General features: G+C 37.1%; 2 protein-coding genes across 2 annotated transcripts in view; both read left to right on the top strand.

Moving 5' to 3' along the window:
- Nucleotides 1-13,508, top strand: part of LOC125652250 (uncharacterized) — a 31,685-nt gene extending 18,177 nt beyond the window's left edge. Inside the window, exon 3 of the mRNA XM_048881297.2 lies at nt 13,220-13,508. Coding sequence (XP_048737254.1) covers nt 13,220-13,357 — 138 coding nt within the window. The 3' untranslated portion in view covers nt 13,358-13,508. The remainder of the gene's footprint in view (nt 1-13,219) is intronic.
- A 3,326-nt stretch (nt 13,509-16,834) lies between these two features.
- LOC125650840 (uncharacterized) lies at nt 16,835-20,508 on the top strand. Its single transcript, XM_048879386.2, has 4 exons — nt 16,835-17,417; nt 18,190-18,316; nt 18,905-19,891; nt 20,353-20,508. Exons 2-4 carry the CDS (start codon nt 18,199-18,201, stop codon nt 20,460-20,462), a joined length of 1,215 nt encoding a protein of 404 aa, XP_048735343.2. The 5' UTR covers nt 16,835-17,417; nt 18,190-18,198; the 3' UTR covers nt 20,463-20,508.
- Nucleotides 20,509-21,259: the final 751 nt, after the last annotated feature.

Raw genomic sequence — 21,259 nt, forward strand, 5'->3', positions numbered from 1 at the left:
TTTTCTAAATGTGTCACTATCTTTCTCATAGGTGATTTTAAAGAGGATTCATATTTTTTTTAAACTTTCCACAATCCGGAAGACAAGACTGTGATCTTGCTCGAAACCGTTCGCGGAACTCAGTGATACATCGTTTGCTTCGTGACCTACTTACTTACTTACTTAGGCCTGTCGTTCCGTGAGGAACATAAGCATCGACGACAGTCCTTCAACGAATACGATTCTGGACTGTTTTTGCTGCGTCGTACCAGGTCATGTCCTGCGCTTTTAGTTCTGCCTTTGGGTCACACCTCCAGGTGTTTCTTGAACGTCCCCTCTTTCTCTTGCCCTGTGGGTTCCAGGTCAGGGCCTGGCGTGTGGTGCTGGAAGGTGGCTTCCTTAGGGGGTGTCCAATCCCGCCCCACTTCCTCCGTCTGATTTGTATGTCTAAAGGTTCCTACACTGCTCTCTTCCATACTTCTTCATTTGTGATCTTTTCAGGCCATCGGATGTTGGATTGATTGATTGATTGTATCTTGCTTAACGTCGAGAATTTTTCACTCATATGGAGACGTCACCAAGACCGGTGAAGGGCTTCAAATTTAGGCCTATGCTCGGCGCTTACGGCCATTGAGCAGTCGGGGTTCTTTAGCGTACCACACCTACTGTGACACGGGTCATCCGTTTTTAAGGTCATCTCTCCAAGGACCCGTGACGTTCACACCTGATGCCGAGCGTTTGGCGATGGAACTGTCACTACCTGTTTTAACGACTTGGGTATATCGCGACCGGGATTCGAACCCCGGCCGTCCGCATGCGGGGAAAACACTCTAACCTCTCGGACACCGCGGCGGTCAGAAAAAGGTGTTGTAAAATGTTTGGATCTTCTGCAGGGTTGTTTTGGTCGTTCTCCATGTCTCTGCTTCATACAGTAAGACGGACTTGACATTGGAGTTGAGTATCCGCAGTTTGGTAGTAATGCGGATGTTCTTTGAGGCCCATATGTTCTTTAGCATGGTAAACGTTGCTCGTGCCTTGTCTATTCTTGACTTGATGTCGCGGTCTGTGCCACCCTGTCTGTCCATCGCACTCCCCAGGGAGATGAAAGACTCAACTTCTTTGATGGACTCACCACCAACTGTGACTGGTAATTGGACAGTGGTGTTGATCTTCATCAATTCTGTTTTCTTCAAATTGATCTTGAGTTCCGTTCCTGTTGATGTTGTTACAAGGTGAGTTGTTTTGTCCTGCATCTGACTGTGGTTGTGCGAAAGGAGAACCAGGTCATCGGCAAAGTCGAAATCGTCGAGTTGTGTCAGGAGTATCCACTGTATACCATTTTTCCTGCCAGATGTGGTAGTCCTCATGATCCAGTCATTAACCAAGAGGAAGAGGAGTGGCGACAGCAAACATCCTTGTCGAACTCCTGTCTTGACCTCAAAACTCTCGGACATCTGACCAGCATGGGCAACCCTGCATGTCATGCCTTGGTAGGTGTTACGAATCAGGAAGACGAGCTCCTCGGGTATTCCATAGTGTCTCAGTATCTTCCACAGTGTCTCACGGTCCACGCTGTCGAACGCTTTCTCGTAGTCGATGAAGTTGGTATAGAGAGGTGACTTCCACTCCAGTGATTGTTCAATGATGATGCGGAAACTGGCTATCTGGTCAGCACATGATCTGTTGCGTCTAAAACCAGCCTGCTGGTCACGGAGCTTTTGGTCCACTGCGTCTTTCATCCTCTCGAGAAGGATCCTGTTGAGGACCTTGCCAGGCACTGACAGGAGCATAATTCCCCGGTAGTTACTGCAATCCCTCAGATCTCCCTTCTTTGGCAGCTTAATGAGGATGCCTTCTTTCCATTCCTCTGGGATGTTCTCTTCCTCCCAGATCTTCTTGAAGAGGTTGTGCATATGGTGTTTATATATCTCATCTGATTCGATATGCAAGAGCTTGTTCTGCGTATAGTCAGTTTTTAAATCGAGGTAAGCTACTGACAAACAAGTTGATGGTACAGGGGTTTCAAGGGTCTCGATTGAAGTCAGCATTTCGCAAATTCTATGGTCGTTATAACGATCTAGTTCGTCAATACAACCTATCATTGGGTCAAATGCTGTCTGACGTGTTTCATACCGATTGTTAAGCCGTTCTTGGCACACTAATTTTGACTGCGGATAACTCCGTTTACCTGATCAGGAAATAGGGCTCACGGCGGGTGTGAGAGGGTGTGACCGGTTAACAGGGGATGCTTATTCCTCCTCGGCACCTGATCCCACCTCTGGTGTGTCCAGGGGTCCGTATTTGCCCAACTATCTATTTTGTATTGCTTATAGGAGTTATGAGATTGGTTACTGTTCGTTATCTTCACCTTGCATGTTAACATCTGTCTCTGTATCAGCTTTGATGGCTTCCGCTGGTATCTCGTCAGGCCCTGCCGCTTTTCCATTCTTAAGTATGATAATTGCTTTCTTGATCTCTGTCTTTGTTGGCTTGTCGCAGTCGATCGGGAGGTCTGCTATTGGCTGGTTGTATGTCTGGAGGCGTATCTGGTGTTGGTCTATTTAATAGCTCTCCAAAGTGTTCTACCCATCTCTTCAATTGTTCTTCTGTTGTTGTGAGAGAATTCCCCTTCTTGTCCTTCACTGGCTTGTCTGTCTATTGGAACTTGTTGGAGAGCTTCTTTGTGACCATATACAGTTCTCTCCATTTTCCCTGTCCCACTGCTTCTTCAGCTTGTTTGGCCAAGTTGTCAATGTGATTCCGTTTATCTTTCCTTATGCTTTTTTTACTTCTTTATCTGTGGCTGTGTAGTTATCTTGAGCTTTGTCTTTGCTGCTCTTGTCCGGCTTGTGTTCAGTGCCGCTTTCTTTTTCTTCCTCACGTCCAGTTTCCTCGTAGTATCAACAGACAAGCCTGTGATCTTGCTCGAAACCGTTCGCGGAACTCAGTGATACATCGTTTGCTTCGTGACCTGGAGGCCGTGAATTCGAGTTCCACTCGTGTCATGGTTGCGTCAAACATCAAACATAACTATAAATAGTGATTGCTCCTTCGACAAACCCTCGACATTAAATGTGAGAATCACGGCTCTCTCGGATATGACCTTAAAACCAGAGCAGGCGTGGGCACGTGGAAGTATACCTTTCCTAATAGGTCTAAATTTGTAGTACCTACAGCTGGTCACGTCTCAATATCTCGAAGGGTCTTTAAACAAATTTCTGCGCAGATTTTCTTGTGGTTAAACATCTGAAATATCTCTCTAGTTTTCAACACGATGCAGGCTAAAACTTGACTAATGAAAGGTGAAGATAACGAACAGTGATCAATCTCATATAAGCAATACAAAATACATCGTCGAAAATCCCCGGTTAATTATGCTTTGTTCCTCTCTCCGAACGAAGCGTAATCAACCGTGGGTCAATGATGTACAAATTAGGGAGTTTGGCAATCACGGACCTCTGGATATACCAGAGGTGGGATCAGGTGCCTAGGAGGAGTAAGCATCCCCTGTCGACCGGTCACACCCGCCGTGAGCCCTATATTTTGATTAGGTAAACTGAGTTATCCGTAGTCAAAATTAGTGTGCCAAGAACGACCTAACAATCGGTATGAAACAAGTCAGAAAGCATTTGACCCAATGATAGGTTACATTGGCAAACTAGATTGTTATAACGACCATAGAATTTGCAAAATGATGATTTTAAACGAGACTGTTGAAACCCCTGCACCATCAACTTGTTTGTCAGTAGCCTGCTTCGATTTAAAAACTGATCATACGCAGAACAAGCTCTTGCGTATCGAATCAGTTAAGAGAAATAAACACCATCTGAAGATGATAATGGAATATTGCTACATAAATATGGGATGTTGACGATGATGAAGCTGAAATCATCCCGTTTATCATAAAGTTGAGTTGTTAGCTTGCCGTTATCTAAGCATGAAGCAGAAGTGGATGATTCTGGTGATGTTGTTTACTTCGAGTTCACAGGGATATATCGAATCGACAGATGGATGAAAATTATTATTGTTAATAGATAATTCGTCGTTGATATATCTAAATGTCGCACTGAAGGCCACAGCATGAGATATTTTCTTCTTTCGCAGAAGTTTTTGAATAAATTCTGCTTCATGATCAATCTCATAACTCCTATAAGCAATAAAAATGAACAATTATACGGTAGAAATTAACAATTATACATTACAGATTAACAATTATTGGGTAGAAATGAACAATTATACAATACAAATTAACAATTATTGGGTAGAAATGAACAATTATACAATACAAATGAACAATTACCCGGTATACAATACAAATTAACAATTATACGGTAGAAATTAACAATTATACATTACAAATTAACAATTATTGGGTAGAAATGAAGAATCATACAATACGAATTAACAATTATACTATACAAATGAACAATTATACAATACAAATTAACAATTATACATTACAAATTAACAATTATACGGTAGAAATGGAAAAAATTAAATATTGCAACATAACACATTATGAAATATCAGATACAATTCAGTGCAAAGTATTAGATAACGTGTACAATAGTGTGTCCGGATCTGAATAAGTTAGAATCACGTATAAATAGAAAACAATATACACCTCGATTTGTGTTAAGATGTGAGCTGCTGTGTTTGCGGTAACTTTATAGAGTGATTATGTTTGTCACAGCACAATTGTCACACTACAGGTACTACTGCTAGATAATTGACACGTATGAGACATTTCATCTTGTCCAACATATATAATAATGGCAATAGGTCAATGTGGTGGTCTTTATATAGTACCAAAAAATGGCACTTATTACTGCAGATTGCGGTGTTTATTGGTAATAGTGTAGTTAATTAGAGGGACTATAATCGTATGTATAGATGATACATTGTGGGTGTATTATTTGTTTGTGAGGTATCTTTGGTATCTGGTATTGACAACAGTTCGGGAAAGTCCTTTTGGTTATGTTTATAGTATGATAATAAGTATTAGGCTACTGACAAAACAAGTTCATTGTACAGGGGTTTCAACAGTCACATTTAACATCAGCATTTCACAAATTATATGGTCATTATAACGATCTAGTTTAACGAGAAGAACCTGTCATTCGGTCAAATGCTGTCTGACGTGTTAGGCCGTTCATTTTGACTATGAATTTATTCCGTTATATGGCTCACGGTGGGTGTGACCGGTCGACAGGGGATTCATACTCCTCCTAGGCACCTGATCCCACCTCTGGTGTGTCCAGGGATCCGTGTTTGCCCAAGTCTTAATTTTGTATTCCTTGTAGGAGTTTTTATATTTTCATCCATGTTTATTAGTTTAAAAAAACAAATACAAATACTGTCAATGGAGAGAATAATAAAAGTTACCACATACATGTAGTTCAGGGAAAATCGCTCTTATCTATTTTGTAAAATAACGATTATTCTCGATATCTTCTGGAGTTTGCAGTAGTCCTCGTGTCTTTCGGAAGTCTCGATTGATTCGGATCGCCTTCTGGAGTTTGCAGTAGTCCTCGTGTCTTTCGGAAGTCTCGATTGATTCGGATCGCCTTCTGGAGTTTGCAGTAGTCCTCGTGTCTTTCGGAAGTCTCGATTGATTCGGATCGCCTTCTGGAGTTTGCAGTAGTCCTCGTGTCTTTCGGAAGTCTCGATTGATTCGGATCGCCTTCTGGAGTTTGCAGTAGTCCTCGTGTCTTTCGGAAGTCTCGATTGATTCGGATCGCCTTCTGGAGTTTGCAGTAGTCCTCGTGTCTTTCGGAAGTCTCGATTGATTCGGATCGCCTTCTGGAGTTTGCAGTAGTCCTCGTGTCTTTCGGAAGTCTCGATTGATTCGGATCGCCTTCTGGAGTTTGCAGTAGTCCTCGTGTCTTTCGGAAGTCTCGATTGATTCGGATCGCCTTCTGGAGTTTGCAGTAGTCCTCGTGTCTTTCGGAAGTCTCGATTGATTCGGATCGCCTTCTGGAGTTTGCAGTAGTCCTCGTGTCTTTCGGAAGTCTCGATTGATTCGGATCGCCTTCTGGAGTTTGCAGTAGTCCTCGTGTCTTTCGGAAGTCTCGATTGATTCGGATCGCCTTCTGGAGTTTGCAGTAGTCCTCGTGTCTTTCGGAAGTCTCGATTGATTCGGATCGCCTTCTGGAGTTTGCAGTAGTCCTCGTGTCTTTCGGAAGTCTCGATTGATTCGGATCGCCCGTATTCGTTTCTCATTTACTCAAATTCTGTGATTAGAGAATTAAAAATATTCAAAAGACAAAATGGATGAAAGCTGCTGTCAGAGGATTTGAATGATTAAATACGAATAGTCGGGAGCGAAGATGTCTAGAAATTCAGCTTTTAAGCAATGCTAATAATTTTTATTGAAAAATATAGAGGCACGGAAAATAGGCTATGAGCCAAGGGGGTCCATCGGTACCACCTGAGCTAATTAGTTATGATGCATATTTTTCAAAAGCTTCCTACTCCTAGATAAAAATTAGGTATGATAACACTTCAGGATACACAGCTTTCTATGTGTTATCATATTACTTTTTAACGCGCAGCGCTGGTCGTACAATTTCAGGAAAGTGCAGTTTGATCATCAATAGAAATGTGATGATTTTACCAATATCAACCAAACTTTGCTTAAAAATGCCAAATTACATGTACGTCTTTCTTTTAGAAATATCAAACACTAATGTGAGTTAAGCTCCTTTCTGAATCAGATGAGATGACGATTATCTCACTTTGTTACACTTGGACAATGTCCCATGCAGCTTTAAGTAATGATCATGGAGTAGAATATTTGCATATTAAAATGTATTTGAATATTGATATCTGAATGTATATAAAATATACGACATATTGTGGGGAGACGCTTTCAGGTCTTGGTGATCTCTTCATGAAATCAGGAATCCTGGCACAAGGGTCTGTGACTGGTGTATTTGAAGGCAGGTCATACAAAAGAAGTGTCAGGGTGCACTGATGTGCCCTGGGAGCTTTGGCAATGTTTTCTCCCGTGTGTAAATAACCAACTATCCTGAAATGCTGGAAGCTGTTAAAGAACTAGAAGACCTTGTTGGGAGTTTCAATGATGATGTCGGACAAGCTGCGTTTGATTTACTGTAAAAGGGAATATTGACTTGAAAGTCATAATTTTTTTATTAACTGGTGGACAGTTTTTAAAGCGTGGCTAAATAAATATTCTGTGGAAATGGCGCATGTATTAAAGCTTCCTGAAACTAAAAAAAATTGAAGAAACAGACAACATAAATCGGAGAGAAATATACATAGTTCGAATTCCCTTCATTGTTTACATGTGTTGCAGTATAATATTCTTGACCCAGGTGCCTATGCATTCTACTAGAATACCATTGCTATGGCTTATATGCCCTTTCTCTCCTTCTTTTTCTCTCTTTCACCTTTGTAAATCAGGAATCATCGCCAGGTAATAAGATAACAAGACAACATAATGAGTATATTGCAGTGGTAGCCATTAATGACATACCCATGTTGTGTTGGCCTTTGTTTGAAAGTATCACACTCTTTTGATACCCTATTAACAGGCTTTCATTAACTACCAGTCATGCCAGTCACTGTACATGCAGTAAGAGTATGGTATATATACTCTGAAATATATTTGATGCTAATTACATCACCGATTTAACACACATGAAAGCTGTTCTACATCCATTTCTGCGCGCTTTAGTCATTAGAGCTCTCAGCGAATGGGTGATTTCCTACTGCATATATTGTTACTGCACTTCAAACATGGCTATCACTTCACATCTACCAGAACACTCCAAAACCACAAAGATTACACTTACAGTCACGGGTATTCAGAATACGATCATCTTGTATCAACCAATTAATTATGCTATCCACACTTCAAGGTCAAAAGATCAAATACCATTGTGTACAAGGTCTTGCCATAAAGAATCTTGTATACAAATAATGAATATTCCACCTAAAATAGTTCCAGATCTATTTGATGTAAAAAGGTTGTGTTTTCTTAAAAGTATGTCAAACTCCGTGTTCAAGGTTAAAGGTGATGATATGAAATTAAAGGTCTTGCCAAAAGAAATATACATACAAGATATAAAAGATCTGCCTTAAATAGTTCAAGTCATATTGAATAGGTAAGATTGTTATTAAAAGTAGGTCAAACTTCCAGGTCATGGTCACAAGATCACACACCATTGCAATACATGAAGAGTCTCCGTAAAGAATATATACACAAAATATGAAAGGAATTTAAAAGAACTTATGACACACTTACATGTATGCTGCGTTTGTTTTATTTTGTTTCATGGGAGTGTTTGTTTGTTTGTTGTTGTTTTGTTTTTTGGTGAGGTTTTTTTCTTATTACTTTTTGGGTTTTTTGTTGATTTTTTTAAAAATTGTATTATGTATGTAGTATGAGAACGACTTTACAAACATGATGCATAGTGTTACTACAGAGGTATTCTTAAAGATGAATCAGTGTTAAATCAATAAATTACGTTCTCCAGTTTTAAATGATAAACAATCTTGAAAGCGCTGAAAGTAACATACATGTATTTAGCGACGGTGGCTGATATAGTGTTTTATCTCTGATATTAGAGCGTAAGAAATGAAAAATAAAATCTGAAAGATTTTGCATAAATTTCACATTTTCAATTAACAAATTAGGTCTGTAACATGTATAGATTCCTTGTTCATGATTAGTTGTTAAAATTTATATATCAAGTATGGGATTTAGAAATGGAAGATTTCAATTTCAACTGGAGTTTCTACCTTGTTCAGTGAGATTTCTTTTGAGAAATGTTACAGGCCCACGAATTACGTCATAACGACTTCCTGTAGTGATGATTCCTATAAAACTCAGTGAGAACCAGTCTCAGAATTCAGGCACGGATCACCCCAGGAAGCTCTGACATCGATGTACCCTTGACTTACTTTGTTGAATTAAGGAATTGTCTGAAGTAGTTGTATGTATCAGAAAAATGTCAAGGAAATTTGTTATATGGATGACGCATGATTCCCACCGTTTATAATTTTGAAGAAATATGACTTCAATAAGAAGTTGTTGAGGCTGAATGTGACATATGATCAACGATTGGTTTTGACTTTTTCTCGATATTAGCACAAAGATAATGGTAACAAACATCCGATGATGATAGCACATCATCAACATTTGTATAGGAAATGATTGAAATCAAAGAATTTTGTTAGAGACCACAAAATCATAGTAAAATCAGTACTTTGTTTTCTTTACAAAGTGAATTGTAATATGATATATTTAAAGAGTCTTATTGCTCTCAGTAAATGCATTGGCGTTTCATCTGATTTCTCATTGAGTAAAGCCGAAGTGGTTGTCACACGAAATCATCATCAGACGTTATTTGGGGTTGGATCGTCTGCGAAAAAAATGCGGGGTCTGCGGGTATTCCAGCTCTCTAGTGGCTTTTGTCATGCAATTTTTTCTTCAAATTACGCCTACCTGTAGACATTTCAATCATAAAACCGGTTCTATGCAATAAATGCATTTGGATGTTAATTTCAAGCAAAACTGATGTGCCTAAGGTTTATCATTCGGTAATGTAGTGTTCACATAAAGTGAGCATCTCAAATATCATTTGATCTGAATCCAGCTCAATCAGTAAATTTAGTAAAAAATGATCTTTAAAATCTATCACATTTCCTTTATATATATGCGTGTACAGTCCTTATGGTATCGATCGTCCTTTGATTATATGAGCTCTAAGGGGATTGAGGAACAATATAAAAACGGTGCCATCATCATCACACGCGGGTATCATTTCTCATGCTTCATTTACTTTGGAGAGCACTCTTAGTAAATCGAAAATATGCATATACAGATCTTATTCTATGATTGATTTTATCAAAATCATAAAAATGACGTGAAACTACTTTGGTATTCAGAGGCGTAGATACCTATATACGCCAGTACATCATGGCGTGCACATCTCGGTCAAAAAGGAAAGAAAAAAAGAAAGGTTAGGTAAACCAACCGTAAACTAAGCAGTTTGTGGCTAAATTTACTAAATACTTAAAAATTGTTGAATGATCAAATTAATTTATTCCAATTCATATTGACTTTTTAAAAATCTAATCGTGGATTCTGTATACAGAAAACCCTAAACCCCAGGAGCTTCTGTAAACCTCGCTTCCTGGGCCCCCGCCAGGACTTTGACTTAAACCCACTGGGCGCTTTAAGGCGACCTCCAGACCTTCTGCTTTTTTTTTTTTTGCTTTTTTTTTTTTTTTTTTTTTTTTTTTTTTGGCGTGCACATAATTTCGTTCTAGCTCCAAATTTGGTAGAAGTCTTCCTGATCTACATCATTGTGCATTTAGTTTTTCTTACAAATGCGCGATTGTAGACGAGAATTTTTTTGAAAATTAGTCAATGTTTGTCCCGCCCCTCAGGTCCTAGGGGTGCAGAAGTCCTAAAATTTACAATTTATGCTCCCTTGTCCCAATGATGCTTCATAACAAAACTGTTAAAATGTTCTATTGTTCACGCATTTAACATCTGACCATTTTGGCCCCACCCTTATACTAAAACCCCTACCCCTGGGATCATCAAATTTACAATTTCTGTAAAGGACCACCTGCTCTTTTCAAATATTCATTTAGTTTTAATTTAGTATCAATAGCACTAAAAAAGTTGGGTTTTTTTAAAAATGTTTTACACATAAATATATATAAAAATATTAATAAGAATGTATAAATAAAGGATATTATTATTATAAACGCTATGTACCACGTTTGGCCCTACCTTAGGATCAGAACCTCTACCCTGGGGATCGAAATTTACAATTTTGGTATAGGCCTTCCTGCTCTATATCACTATGCATTATAGCTTATCTTCCACATGTGCGGTTGTAGAGAAGATTTTTTGAAAATTGGTCAATTTTTGGCAGTGTTTGCCCCGCCCCTCAGGCATCAGGGGTGCAAGAGTCCTGAAATTTACAATGTATGCCCTTTGTTCCAATTATGCTTCATATCAAATGTAAAAGAATTGGTATGGTAGTTATCAAGAAGTTAAAAATTATACGACTTTGGTGATAGTTTTATTTTAGAATGCTTACTTAAAGAAAATAATACATTTTGGAAGGATGTTTTGAATACTTGGCTTTCCTATGTGAAAATTAGACAGAATCCTCCAAATTTAAAAAGCAATTTTCAAAATATTCCAGTGTGGTACAATTCTAATATAAAGATAGCCGGTAAACCAGTTTTTATGAAAGACTGGTATGAGAAAGGAGTTAGAGATTTTTTTGACGATGATTGTAATTTCTTAACCTTAGATAAATTTCAAACCACTTACAATCTCAAAAAAGTATGTGTAATGACATCTAATAGCATTATAACGGTAATTTCAAAATACATTTTAAAAACTTTGTCTATTGTAAGACATTCAACCAAAAGAATTCTTAATCCATGTATGCCAATATTTTTTTAATATGTTTTGTTGCATGATAAATATTCCAAAATCATTTACAATCTTTTGAATGAAAAAGAGGATATCCCAACTTCAATAGGCAAGTGGAAGGCTGAATTAATTCCACATGGAGTAGATGATTTTTCTGTGCAAAGTGTGTTTTTTAAGATTTGTTTCAAAACAAAAACTGATTCTTCAGCTCAATGGCCACCGTTTAAAAATTTACATAGAATCCTTCCTGTTAGTTATTATCTTTTAAAAATTTAAAACATGTGACTGCTGTAGATTTTCTACAAAAAGTGTAGAAACAATGATACATATTTTTATTTCATGTGATATAATCCAAATATTGTGGAGTGAGTTGAGTCTTCATATATACAGAAAGAGTTGGTTTTAATGTGTCCAATATCATATTAGGTGAATTTCCATTGTCTTTCAATATCAAAGTTATTAATTTTATAATCCTACATGTTAAACAATACATATTTACTTGTATAATGCAGAATAAAGAACCAAACCTGGTTGGATTATTATGTCATCTAAGGTTTAAATACCATGTGGAAAAATATGCTGCAATCCAAAAGTTTAAAATGTACAGCTTTGATAAAATGTGGACCAGATGGAAGTTTATTTTTGATTGATTTGTTTTTTACTAGCTACTTTTCACCTGTGTTTGGATGGGGTTCTTTTTTTTGGGGGGGGGGGGGATTTTTTCCCTCTTATTTTTTTTTAGTTTTTTTTTTTTTTTATATATATAATTGTACAGCAAGTAACCACAGATTTAATAATTCTATTAATGAATGAATGAATCAGTTTGAGAGGGTAGTATATGTATGCATATATGTGACAAAAATCGAATAAATTATAAAATTAAAAAAAGTTAAAAATGTTCAATTGTTAACACACGACAACCACTTGAGTTTACTCAGGTGAGCTAATTGAAGGCGTTAGTACGCCTTTCAAAAGGCATTATAATGCGAAGTGGAGAGGCGTCATGACGTTAAAAAACGCTTTGCGCCTTTGAAATTATTATAATGTGAAGTGAAAAGGCGTAATACGGGGGGGGGGGGGGGGGGGGGTATGCAGCCAATATAGAGAACCCCTAGGACTATGGTTTTGCGCCCTTAGTATGGGGAGTTAGTACGCCATCGTTTCGCGTTATTGCGCCTTTCACTCGCGTCATTGCGCTTCATTGCCTTCATTCGCATTATCATGCCTTTCATTCGCGTTATCATGCCTTTCATTCGCGTTATTGCGCCTTTCATTCGCGTTATTGCGCTTAGCCTTCATTCCCGTTACTACGCCTTTCATTCGCGTTATTGCGCCTTTCACTCCCGTTACTACGCCTTTCATTCGCGTTATTGCGCCTTTCATTCGCTTTATTACGCCTCTCATTCGCGTTATAACACGTTATGCATTTTAACGCTTTTGAAATCCGCATTATTACGCCTTTATTGTGCACTGTAACACCTTTGATTCGCATTATTACGCCTTTAGAATTTTTTTAAGTGATCATAATCTGCTTTTGAACATACGGAAACACAATTGTGTGAAATATTATCATCTGAAGAGTTTTAAAAGAAAGCGCAAACGCTTTTCTACGCTTTCTTTTTTTGAATGCCAGTGAGTTATCTCCTGATGGTAATCACGTGAACAATGTAATTTTATGTACTACTTAGAATAATTAAAATTAACCCCAAAATGATTGACAAAATACGAATCAAATATATGACAAGAAAACCCCACATGATATGGTGATACATTCATATGATATTCATTTTGATGATTTTTTTATTTTTACAGTTATTATCCCCTCAGTTGATACAGGCCATAAAGCCCGCGATCGGTGACCAATGGACTCCAGCTGTTGAACAAGCGTGGATCAACTTTTTGTTGTATATCACGGGAATCATGAAGAACGCAATGTTACAAGCAACTTGATTGGATGTGTTTGTGTCTTAAACTTTTTACATACACGTAGTGTTAGTTTACTGTTTGGGCTGTTAAAACTTCTACAAAACAATACTTATTGTATGAATTGTGTGTCTGGAGGGAATATTCATTACAATTATAAAAGCATATTATCATTGTCGATTTATTGTCTATTAAAATCCAATAAAAACCGGTAATAATTAGAATCTTAACCATCATGTAAACCAGGATGTCGTGATGTAATGGAACCACACTATGTTTCTCGGTGCTAAATTATGGCGCCAAAACTCACGGAGCCTGTAAATTAGCGCCATTCCCTATCATTTCGTTTGATTAATGTTTCCCGTTACCCTGAGTTGTATTTGCGTTACACCGTGCACACTAATGAAGAAAGTCGAATCTTCATTATTCAGAATTCAAGATTAAAAGCTTCAGTCCAGGTATCGTTCAGGTGAACGATATATATACATTAAGGTTGGCGTTATATTATGAAATTAAAAGTAATTTCTTCACGCCCACAGATCAGAGCTTTCATCTGTTTCATGGAATTTACACATCTATTTCGTTTACACCGACAGTTTTTCTGACGGATGCACTAAGATAAGCTGACGAAATTCTCGGCTTCCTGTGTTTATAAAACCGTCTCATTAATCCACGTTACAATAAAATCTTGCATGCTGTTTACTAACAGTTATGCTGGAAAGAATAAATTAATGGCTGTAAAATAAGCAGAATACGTCGGGTTCAGAAGGTGTAGGCCTAGACTACACGTCCAGGAACAGTTCTGTTTTCTATTCTAAACTCAATGTTGTGAAGACCATGGTAATCTATATAAACTCTCTGAACGTCAAAAAGAAATGAAAGCGTAGATCAGATAGCAAAAAATTATATAAATGCAAGAACGCCAAGTTAATTTCAGAACCAGAATAGCAGCAGTGACGTCATGATAATGAAACCTTCAATCGTTTTGACAGCCTCCCTAGAATCTTAAAAAAAAAAGAAAAAAAGAAAGTTGGTCATCCCCGGACGTTGTATTTCGAAGTAGCCCGATACATTTAAGAATATTTTCATATGGCCCCTTTTAGAGTTGTCAGAAAATCAAAGTGGATTTAAATCTATAAGATTTTGTAGAAATAAGTTTGCAACAAATTTCATCTTGATGCAGGGTTTTCTTGATGCAGAGTGTTTCATAAGGATGAATCCAAGCCCTTTGAGACACTGCATTGTATTTAAAATTTGAACACACACACACACAGATATATATATATATAGTCTGCTGACTCCGACGATTCTAGTCACCATATGGACTAGATTCCAAGTTAAACATAACAAAAGCATGAATATAAACAACAGCTCCTAGAGTCTCATCGTTCATCCTTCACGGAATGCATAGAATCTCTTAATTAAGCGAAAAGACATACCCCATACTGACTGCAAACGCTGCCAAATGACTAGGTGTGATCTAACATAGGAGCTCTTGTTCTTAGCAAGTTACTAGTAATATTGTTTTAATAAATCTACTAACATCGTCCGATTTTACTATTGTGGTAGTATGCACATCATGATTAAAGATGAGCTGACTTTATGAGATATCTTATGTAGTTTATAAGATGTCTTATATATTTTATGAGATATCTTATAAATTGAAGATATCTCATAGATTATATAAGATGTCTATATAGAGGAATAAATATAAATTTGGCGTGTCATAGAAAATAAGATCAGCCGTGGGTATCCGACGATGCATCTTTCATTTGTGTGGAAACCGCGTCGTATTATCGTTAGTGTAGCCTACACATCTTCTTAATTAAATACATCACTATCTCTAACCATTAGGAATATAAAAGTAGAAGCAAAGCATAACTGCATATAGTGTTTAGCTCTCAATTGATACGATATGCAAGAGCATGTTCTTCGTATGATCAATATTTAAATCGATGTTGTCTACTGACAAATAAGTTGATGTTACACGGGGTTTCAACAGTATCGTTTGATGTCGGCATTTCGCAAATTTTATGGTCGTTATAACGATCTAATTTACAAATACAACCTGTTTGACGCGTTTCATACCAATTGTTAGGCCGTTCTTTACACACTAATTTTGATTACTTATTATTCCATTTACATGATCAAAATATAGGACTCACGGCAGATGTTACCAGTTGATAGGGGATGCTTACTACTCCTTGATAATTTATTCCATATCTGGTATGTCTAGGGATCCGTGTTTGCCTTGCTCTTTAATTTTGTATTCTTTATAACAATTATCAAAATGATTAATGTTTGTTACCTTCACCTTTTCATATATCTGCATATGAATATCCGATTGATCTAACAAATGAAAAAATAAATGGTGCGAGAGGTGGGGAAAATAACGATTTTCATGTCAGATAGAAACTGATGACATCTTTAAAGTATTCAAAATCATTGTATATCCACGGTTAGTATAACAAACCGATATCTTCTGTAAAACTGCCTATTACTTCACAAGACTATAAAAAACCGATATCTTCTGTAAAACTGCCAATTACTTCACAAGGTTATAACAAACCGATATCTTCTGTAAAACGGCCAATTACTTCACAAAGCTATAACAAACCGATATCTTCTGTAAAACTGCCAATTACTTCACAAGGCTATAACAAACCGATATCTTCTATAAAACTGCCAATTACTTCACAAGGCTATAACAAACCGATATCTTCTGTAAAACTGCCAATTACTTCACGAGGCTATAACAAACCGATATCTTCTGTAAAACTGCCAATTACTTCACGAGGCTATAACAAACCGATATCTTCTGTAAAACTGCCAATTACTTCACGAGGCTATAACAAACCGATATCTTCTGTAAAACTGTCAATTACTTCACAAGGCTATAACAAACCGATATCTTCTATAAAACTGCCTATCGTCTTGTTGTCGTTCGTCTATGTTCTTGTTGTCGTTCGTCTATGTTCTTGTTGTCGTTCGTCTATGTTCTTGTTGTCGTTCGTCTATTTTCTTGTTGTCGTTCATCTATCTTCTGGTTGTTGTTCGTCTATGTTCTTGTTGTCGTTCGTCTATCTTCTGGTTGTCGTTCGTCTTCACTTGGATTTGTACTTCCTCTACGAACTGGTATTCTTCTGTAAGGCATCGACCGTGCCATATCTGTTGGCTCACTGTCAGTTACTTAAAACAAGACTTACAGTGTCTGGATATTATTATCAAAATTTTACGTAGTATAAACAAAATACAATGCACTATTGTAGTTTTCCCTGTTTTGCATTAATGAAGTAATGTTTTCAGCTTCATAAACATGTACCTAGTAAGTTTATATGATGCTTCGATAGAAAATTAAGATTGTTTTGAAAGACAGACTTTATCGATTTTACGCAATTTCCCGAAACATAATCATATCACCCATGTTCAAAGGTTCTGCATTTAACATTACAAGTACTCTGCCTATATTATTTAATATATGTATTTATATTTCCAGGGTTTTTTTTTTATGCGAATTTGTATTTGTGAACTACACGCGTATAATTCTTGATATTTAGTATGTTTATTTTAACGACTGAACATTTTCAACAAAAAAGAAAGTAGAATGTAAATATAAGAAATAGATTTCATATTTTTACCTGGGGGTATGACCTATGTCGCTTCACGCCGGCATACTTTTCATGAAGCGCATAGTATGTCCTTTTTTATTATCAAATATTGTCGATGGTAGGAGAATTCATTTAAGAAATTAAATTTCACTTTTGAAAATACATGAGGGCATGAACTGCATCGCTAAACACCAGCATATGAAAAGTGTGTTGGCGTGAAGTGAAACTGTTCATGCCCTCGTGTATTTTCGAAATTTAATTTTTGTATATATTTACATGTTATTTTCTCTTTTTCTCTCGGAATATTCCCAGCAGTTAGAATAGTACTATATCGATCAAGATTCATACGCACATCGTTCTCTTCACGAGGAAATGGCTATCATTTCATTTGGTAACGATATCGAAGGCAAAATCATTGGAAATGAATATATAAAATTGTTACCCAATCTGGCTTCCATAGGACTACACGAGTGCATAATGTAAGTATAAACAACTAAAATAAGCCGACCTAGCTAACTTTTGAAAAGGTATTATCAATCTCGAGAATAAGTAAATCAACTGGTGTTAATTAGCATTAGATGTATTTATCAATGATATTCAGACTGCGGTAATTTTAGAATATTTCACTCGCAGGACTGAGTACAGTTGAATTTCACATAAATAGCTGGTTACGAAACTACTTTGCACCCCATCCCCCTCCTTTCTTTTCTTTTTTAAATTGAGTTCAGAACTTATCAGGGTATATTCTACACTAAAAATTATGACTTATAGTAAGTAGATTTAATATTGTGAGTTAGGAAGATATATATTTAGGTAGTTAAACTGCAATAATAAAAATATGTTTACGGTACACCGTAACGGTCAATTATATACGGAATACAGGTATGTATAATTAAAGATAGATTAAAGGAAAATTCACTCATTAATATACATTTCAGTTCGAAAATTCAACATTTATCTATCTATCTATGAAAAAATATTTTTTGGAATTGGAGAGTAGGATACCATGGTATTTGCCTATGATTTAGTAAAATATTACCCCATCCCTAGATCTTTTAAAAAACTAAATTTCAATTTATTGCATGGTAAGATGTATATCGTTAAAGTTAAATCCGAACACTTTTACAGTTGATGCATTGATCAATACTAAGAAAAGAAGAAGCACTATATATTTATGTGTAGAAATAAATATTGATAAATTTCTCTCTTTGCAAATTTGTACATGTACACTTTGTATACCCCATCTTTCAGATCAGACAGATGATGGCTTCGACACCCAATCCATCGGTTGCTGTGATTGGAGGCGGGGTGTCTGGTTTAGTGTGTGCTATTAGACTTGGCCAACTTGGCTTTTCTAAAGTGACAGTTTTTGACACAGGTGCGTGTATACTTGCAGTGTATATAAGTATTTTCTTACTCGGAAGAATGAACCGTGGAACAATCTTTACATTCACTGTGTGTATTCTGCTATTGAAATCCATGGCTTGTCAAGGCACATTCTGTTTCAAACTAGTTTGATCCGGTTGTTATCAAACTACGAACTTCGCAACCTCCAATTGTTCAAATTTAGAGGCAAATGAAGGTCAGGTGATTTTCAGCTGTCAATAATAACTATTTCTACGTACTTCATAGTACTTGAAAGTATTTATATAAAAAATACAGAAAAATATAGATATAGATAGTAAAAATGAGGGGATGAAGGTCGTAAACATTGCAAAAGAAACTGGCCAAACCCGCAAATTAAATATTATCGTAATGAACTGGCTAATATGTATTGTTGATGTATGGAGTAAACCTGCAATCATGGATAAATTGTGATAAATAGAAGTTTCTGTCCTCTTGTGCTTGATCGCCAAGGCCATAAGTTGGAAATGTAACTCGTGAGATTAAAAATCAAATCCACTCACAAAAACACAAGGTAAAATATATTTATTAGAAATAATGCTCGATATTTTTGTTATGACAGGCAGGCGTGCGGCAGGAGGACGTTGCTCGAGTCGGAAGGTTACGATCAATGGGCGGCTTCACACGTTCGACCACTCATGTCAGTACTTCACTGTCTCGGACAGAAGGTTTGCCAAGATTGTCTCCTTCCTACACAACAAGAACGCAGTTAAAATATGGACAGGAAAGATAGGGCATCTGAAATCCGGAAGGTTCCAGAAGGATCTGAATCTAACACAAGCCTTTATCGGTACGGATGGTATGCAGACCATTTCAGACTGTCTGGCTTTGAATGCCGATATCCAGAGACCAGTCTGGGTTGGAGATGTTTTCTGGGAGGAAGGCAGTCGGAAGTGGAAGGTCGACCGATATGGATTTTATGATTATTTGGTGATAGCGCATAATGGAAAATGTGCGGACAAATTGATGTCGGCTGCTGGTACTCCGGAAGTCCATAGCCTTCTTCGTGTAAGGTTTAATGACGTATTAAACCCACGTGACCAACGGATGCATTTATGTTCTTTATGGGTCCTTCTCGTTGCTTTCGGAACCTCACTTAACTTACAGTATGATGGTGCTCATGTTGATCACGAAGACATATCTTGGATAAGTAATAATACATCTAAATACCACACCAATACAGAAAATCGGTCAACTCAGATGGACACAACGGAGTGTTGGACAATTATAAGCACCAAATCGTTTGGAAAGGCCTTCAAAGTGCCCCAAGAGAACATCCCCCCTCACACTGAAAAGTTGGTCATAGAGAAGTTACTGCTTGCCTTTCGAGCTGCCACACGGAGACAGGAGCTGCCCGCCCCGTGTTATACTAGAGTACAACTTTGGGGAGCGGCTGTTCCAATCAACACCCTGGCCAGTAGGTCAGATTGCGTGTTTGATGCACGTCATCAGTTGGGGGTGTGCGGCGATTGGTTGTCCTCTCCTTGTATACAGGGTGCGGCTATCAGTGGATTATCATTAGCTGATAAAATCCAGCAATTTTGCACGGGTAGGACGCAAAAAAGTTCAAGCAACAATATTCTGCATTATACATGAATACGAGATCGCTATCTTTTCAACAGAGAATTGGTATTCAACATCGATAAACAGTTTATCTGATGTTTTTTAAGTCCTCTTCATTCATAAAACTACAAGCCTTAATACGACTTTGAAAAAAAAAACCCATCGGTTTTGTCGTTTGTTTGCCTCTAGTTAAATAGTTAGGTTGCAAGCACTTGTTCATTAATTTCTTTGCACTTTGATATCTTTTTTTAAAGGATTTAATTAAAGCTTTCATTTTCAATATATACACTTTAGACACAAAGGGAAATCAATGTCAGAGAAAAGAATCCTGTAAATTGCGATTATATGTAATTATAGCAGGTGTGCCGTTTTCGAGTACTAATACAATGCGCACTTTATCTTGGTATTTTATGACGTGTTTCTCATTTCCTTCTGATTTCATTGCAGGACAATCAAAGGTGAACACCAGTTTACAATCGACATTTACGGCTACAGCGACAAGTGCTATCGGAAGCTTTCCAACAGACAAGTCTTTAATATTTTGTCCAAAAAGTTGACGATTTATTCTACAATCATGATTAAAAGCAATAAAAGTATGATTTACCCTCTGTCATTAATATATCAAAGCACATATTCCTCTTGAAAAATGTCTATAAACCGCTGATGGAATTTTGTCCCTAACTGTAATAAATTGTCCAGCCTTGTACTGTTAGTCTTCTGTGGTGTGCTATTATTCTTCTGTAGATCCCTCAAACCGCAAATTTACAGATTTATTTTTTGAAAGATATGTTTCTAACGAAAAAGCTTCGTAAACCAGCTACTAATTCAGATGGCCACCGAGTTAAGGAGGAATAATACATCCTCAATATGGCCAACTTCATTTTGAAAAATATGAATATCAATAATACATGTATACAAATAGCCTAGCTGGGTTTCTCCGTAGGTTTACGTGTCGACTGCTGATCTGTAGGTCACTGGTTCGAGTCCAGCAGGGGTTTACTAAAACTTCATTTTTGAATTATTATTAAGACAAGTTTGAAACTTTTTAAATTCAAAATATCATTGTACATATCCTTGACTTTCCATCCATATCGGATTTCTCTGTTTATTCCTCCTTAAGTTGTTCCCACGGAATACGGTCATTCCATGATCCTGATCACTTCGAAAAGAAAGTCGTCATTACTTTGACGTGATCTGTTCGAGGGTCAATTGTTATTTAGGGCCATATTTAAAGTGCAGATGTTTAGAATAATGATCATTGTGTACTTTAAGCACAATGACCTAGGATCGCACTGTAAATGTCCCCGGTCTCGGATTTCAATGTAACGGATAACTGAACTAACGTACAAAGAAA

The sequence above is a fragment of the Ostrea edulis genome, chromosome 5, assembly GCF_947568905.1.
Source record: "Ostrea edulis chromosome 5, xbOstEdul1.1, whole genome shotgun sequence".
Taxonomy (NCBI): Eukaryota; Metazoa; Mollusca; class Bivalvia; order Ostreida; family Ostreidae; genus Ostrea; species Ostrea edulis.

Excerpts from the sequence above, each read along its gene's own strand:
- LOC125650840 (XM_048879386.2), top strand. The coding sequence starts at position 18,199 with ATGATGGCTTCGACACCCAATCCATCGGTTGCTGTGATTGGAGGCGGG. Across the intron at positions 18,317-18,904 it reads AGTGACAGTTTTTGACACAG|GCAGGCGTGCGGCAGGAGGA; the intron begins GTGCGTGTATAC and ends TTGTTATGACAG. Across the intron at positions 19,892-20,352 it reads AATCCAGCAATTTTGCACGG|GACAATCAAAGGTGAACACC; the intron begins GTAGGACGCAAA and ends ATTTCATTGCAG.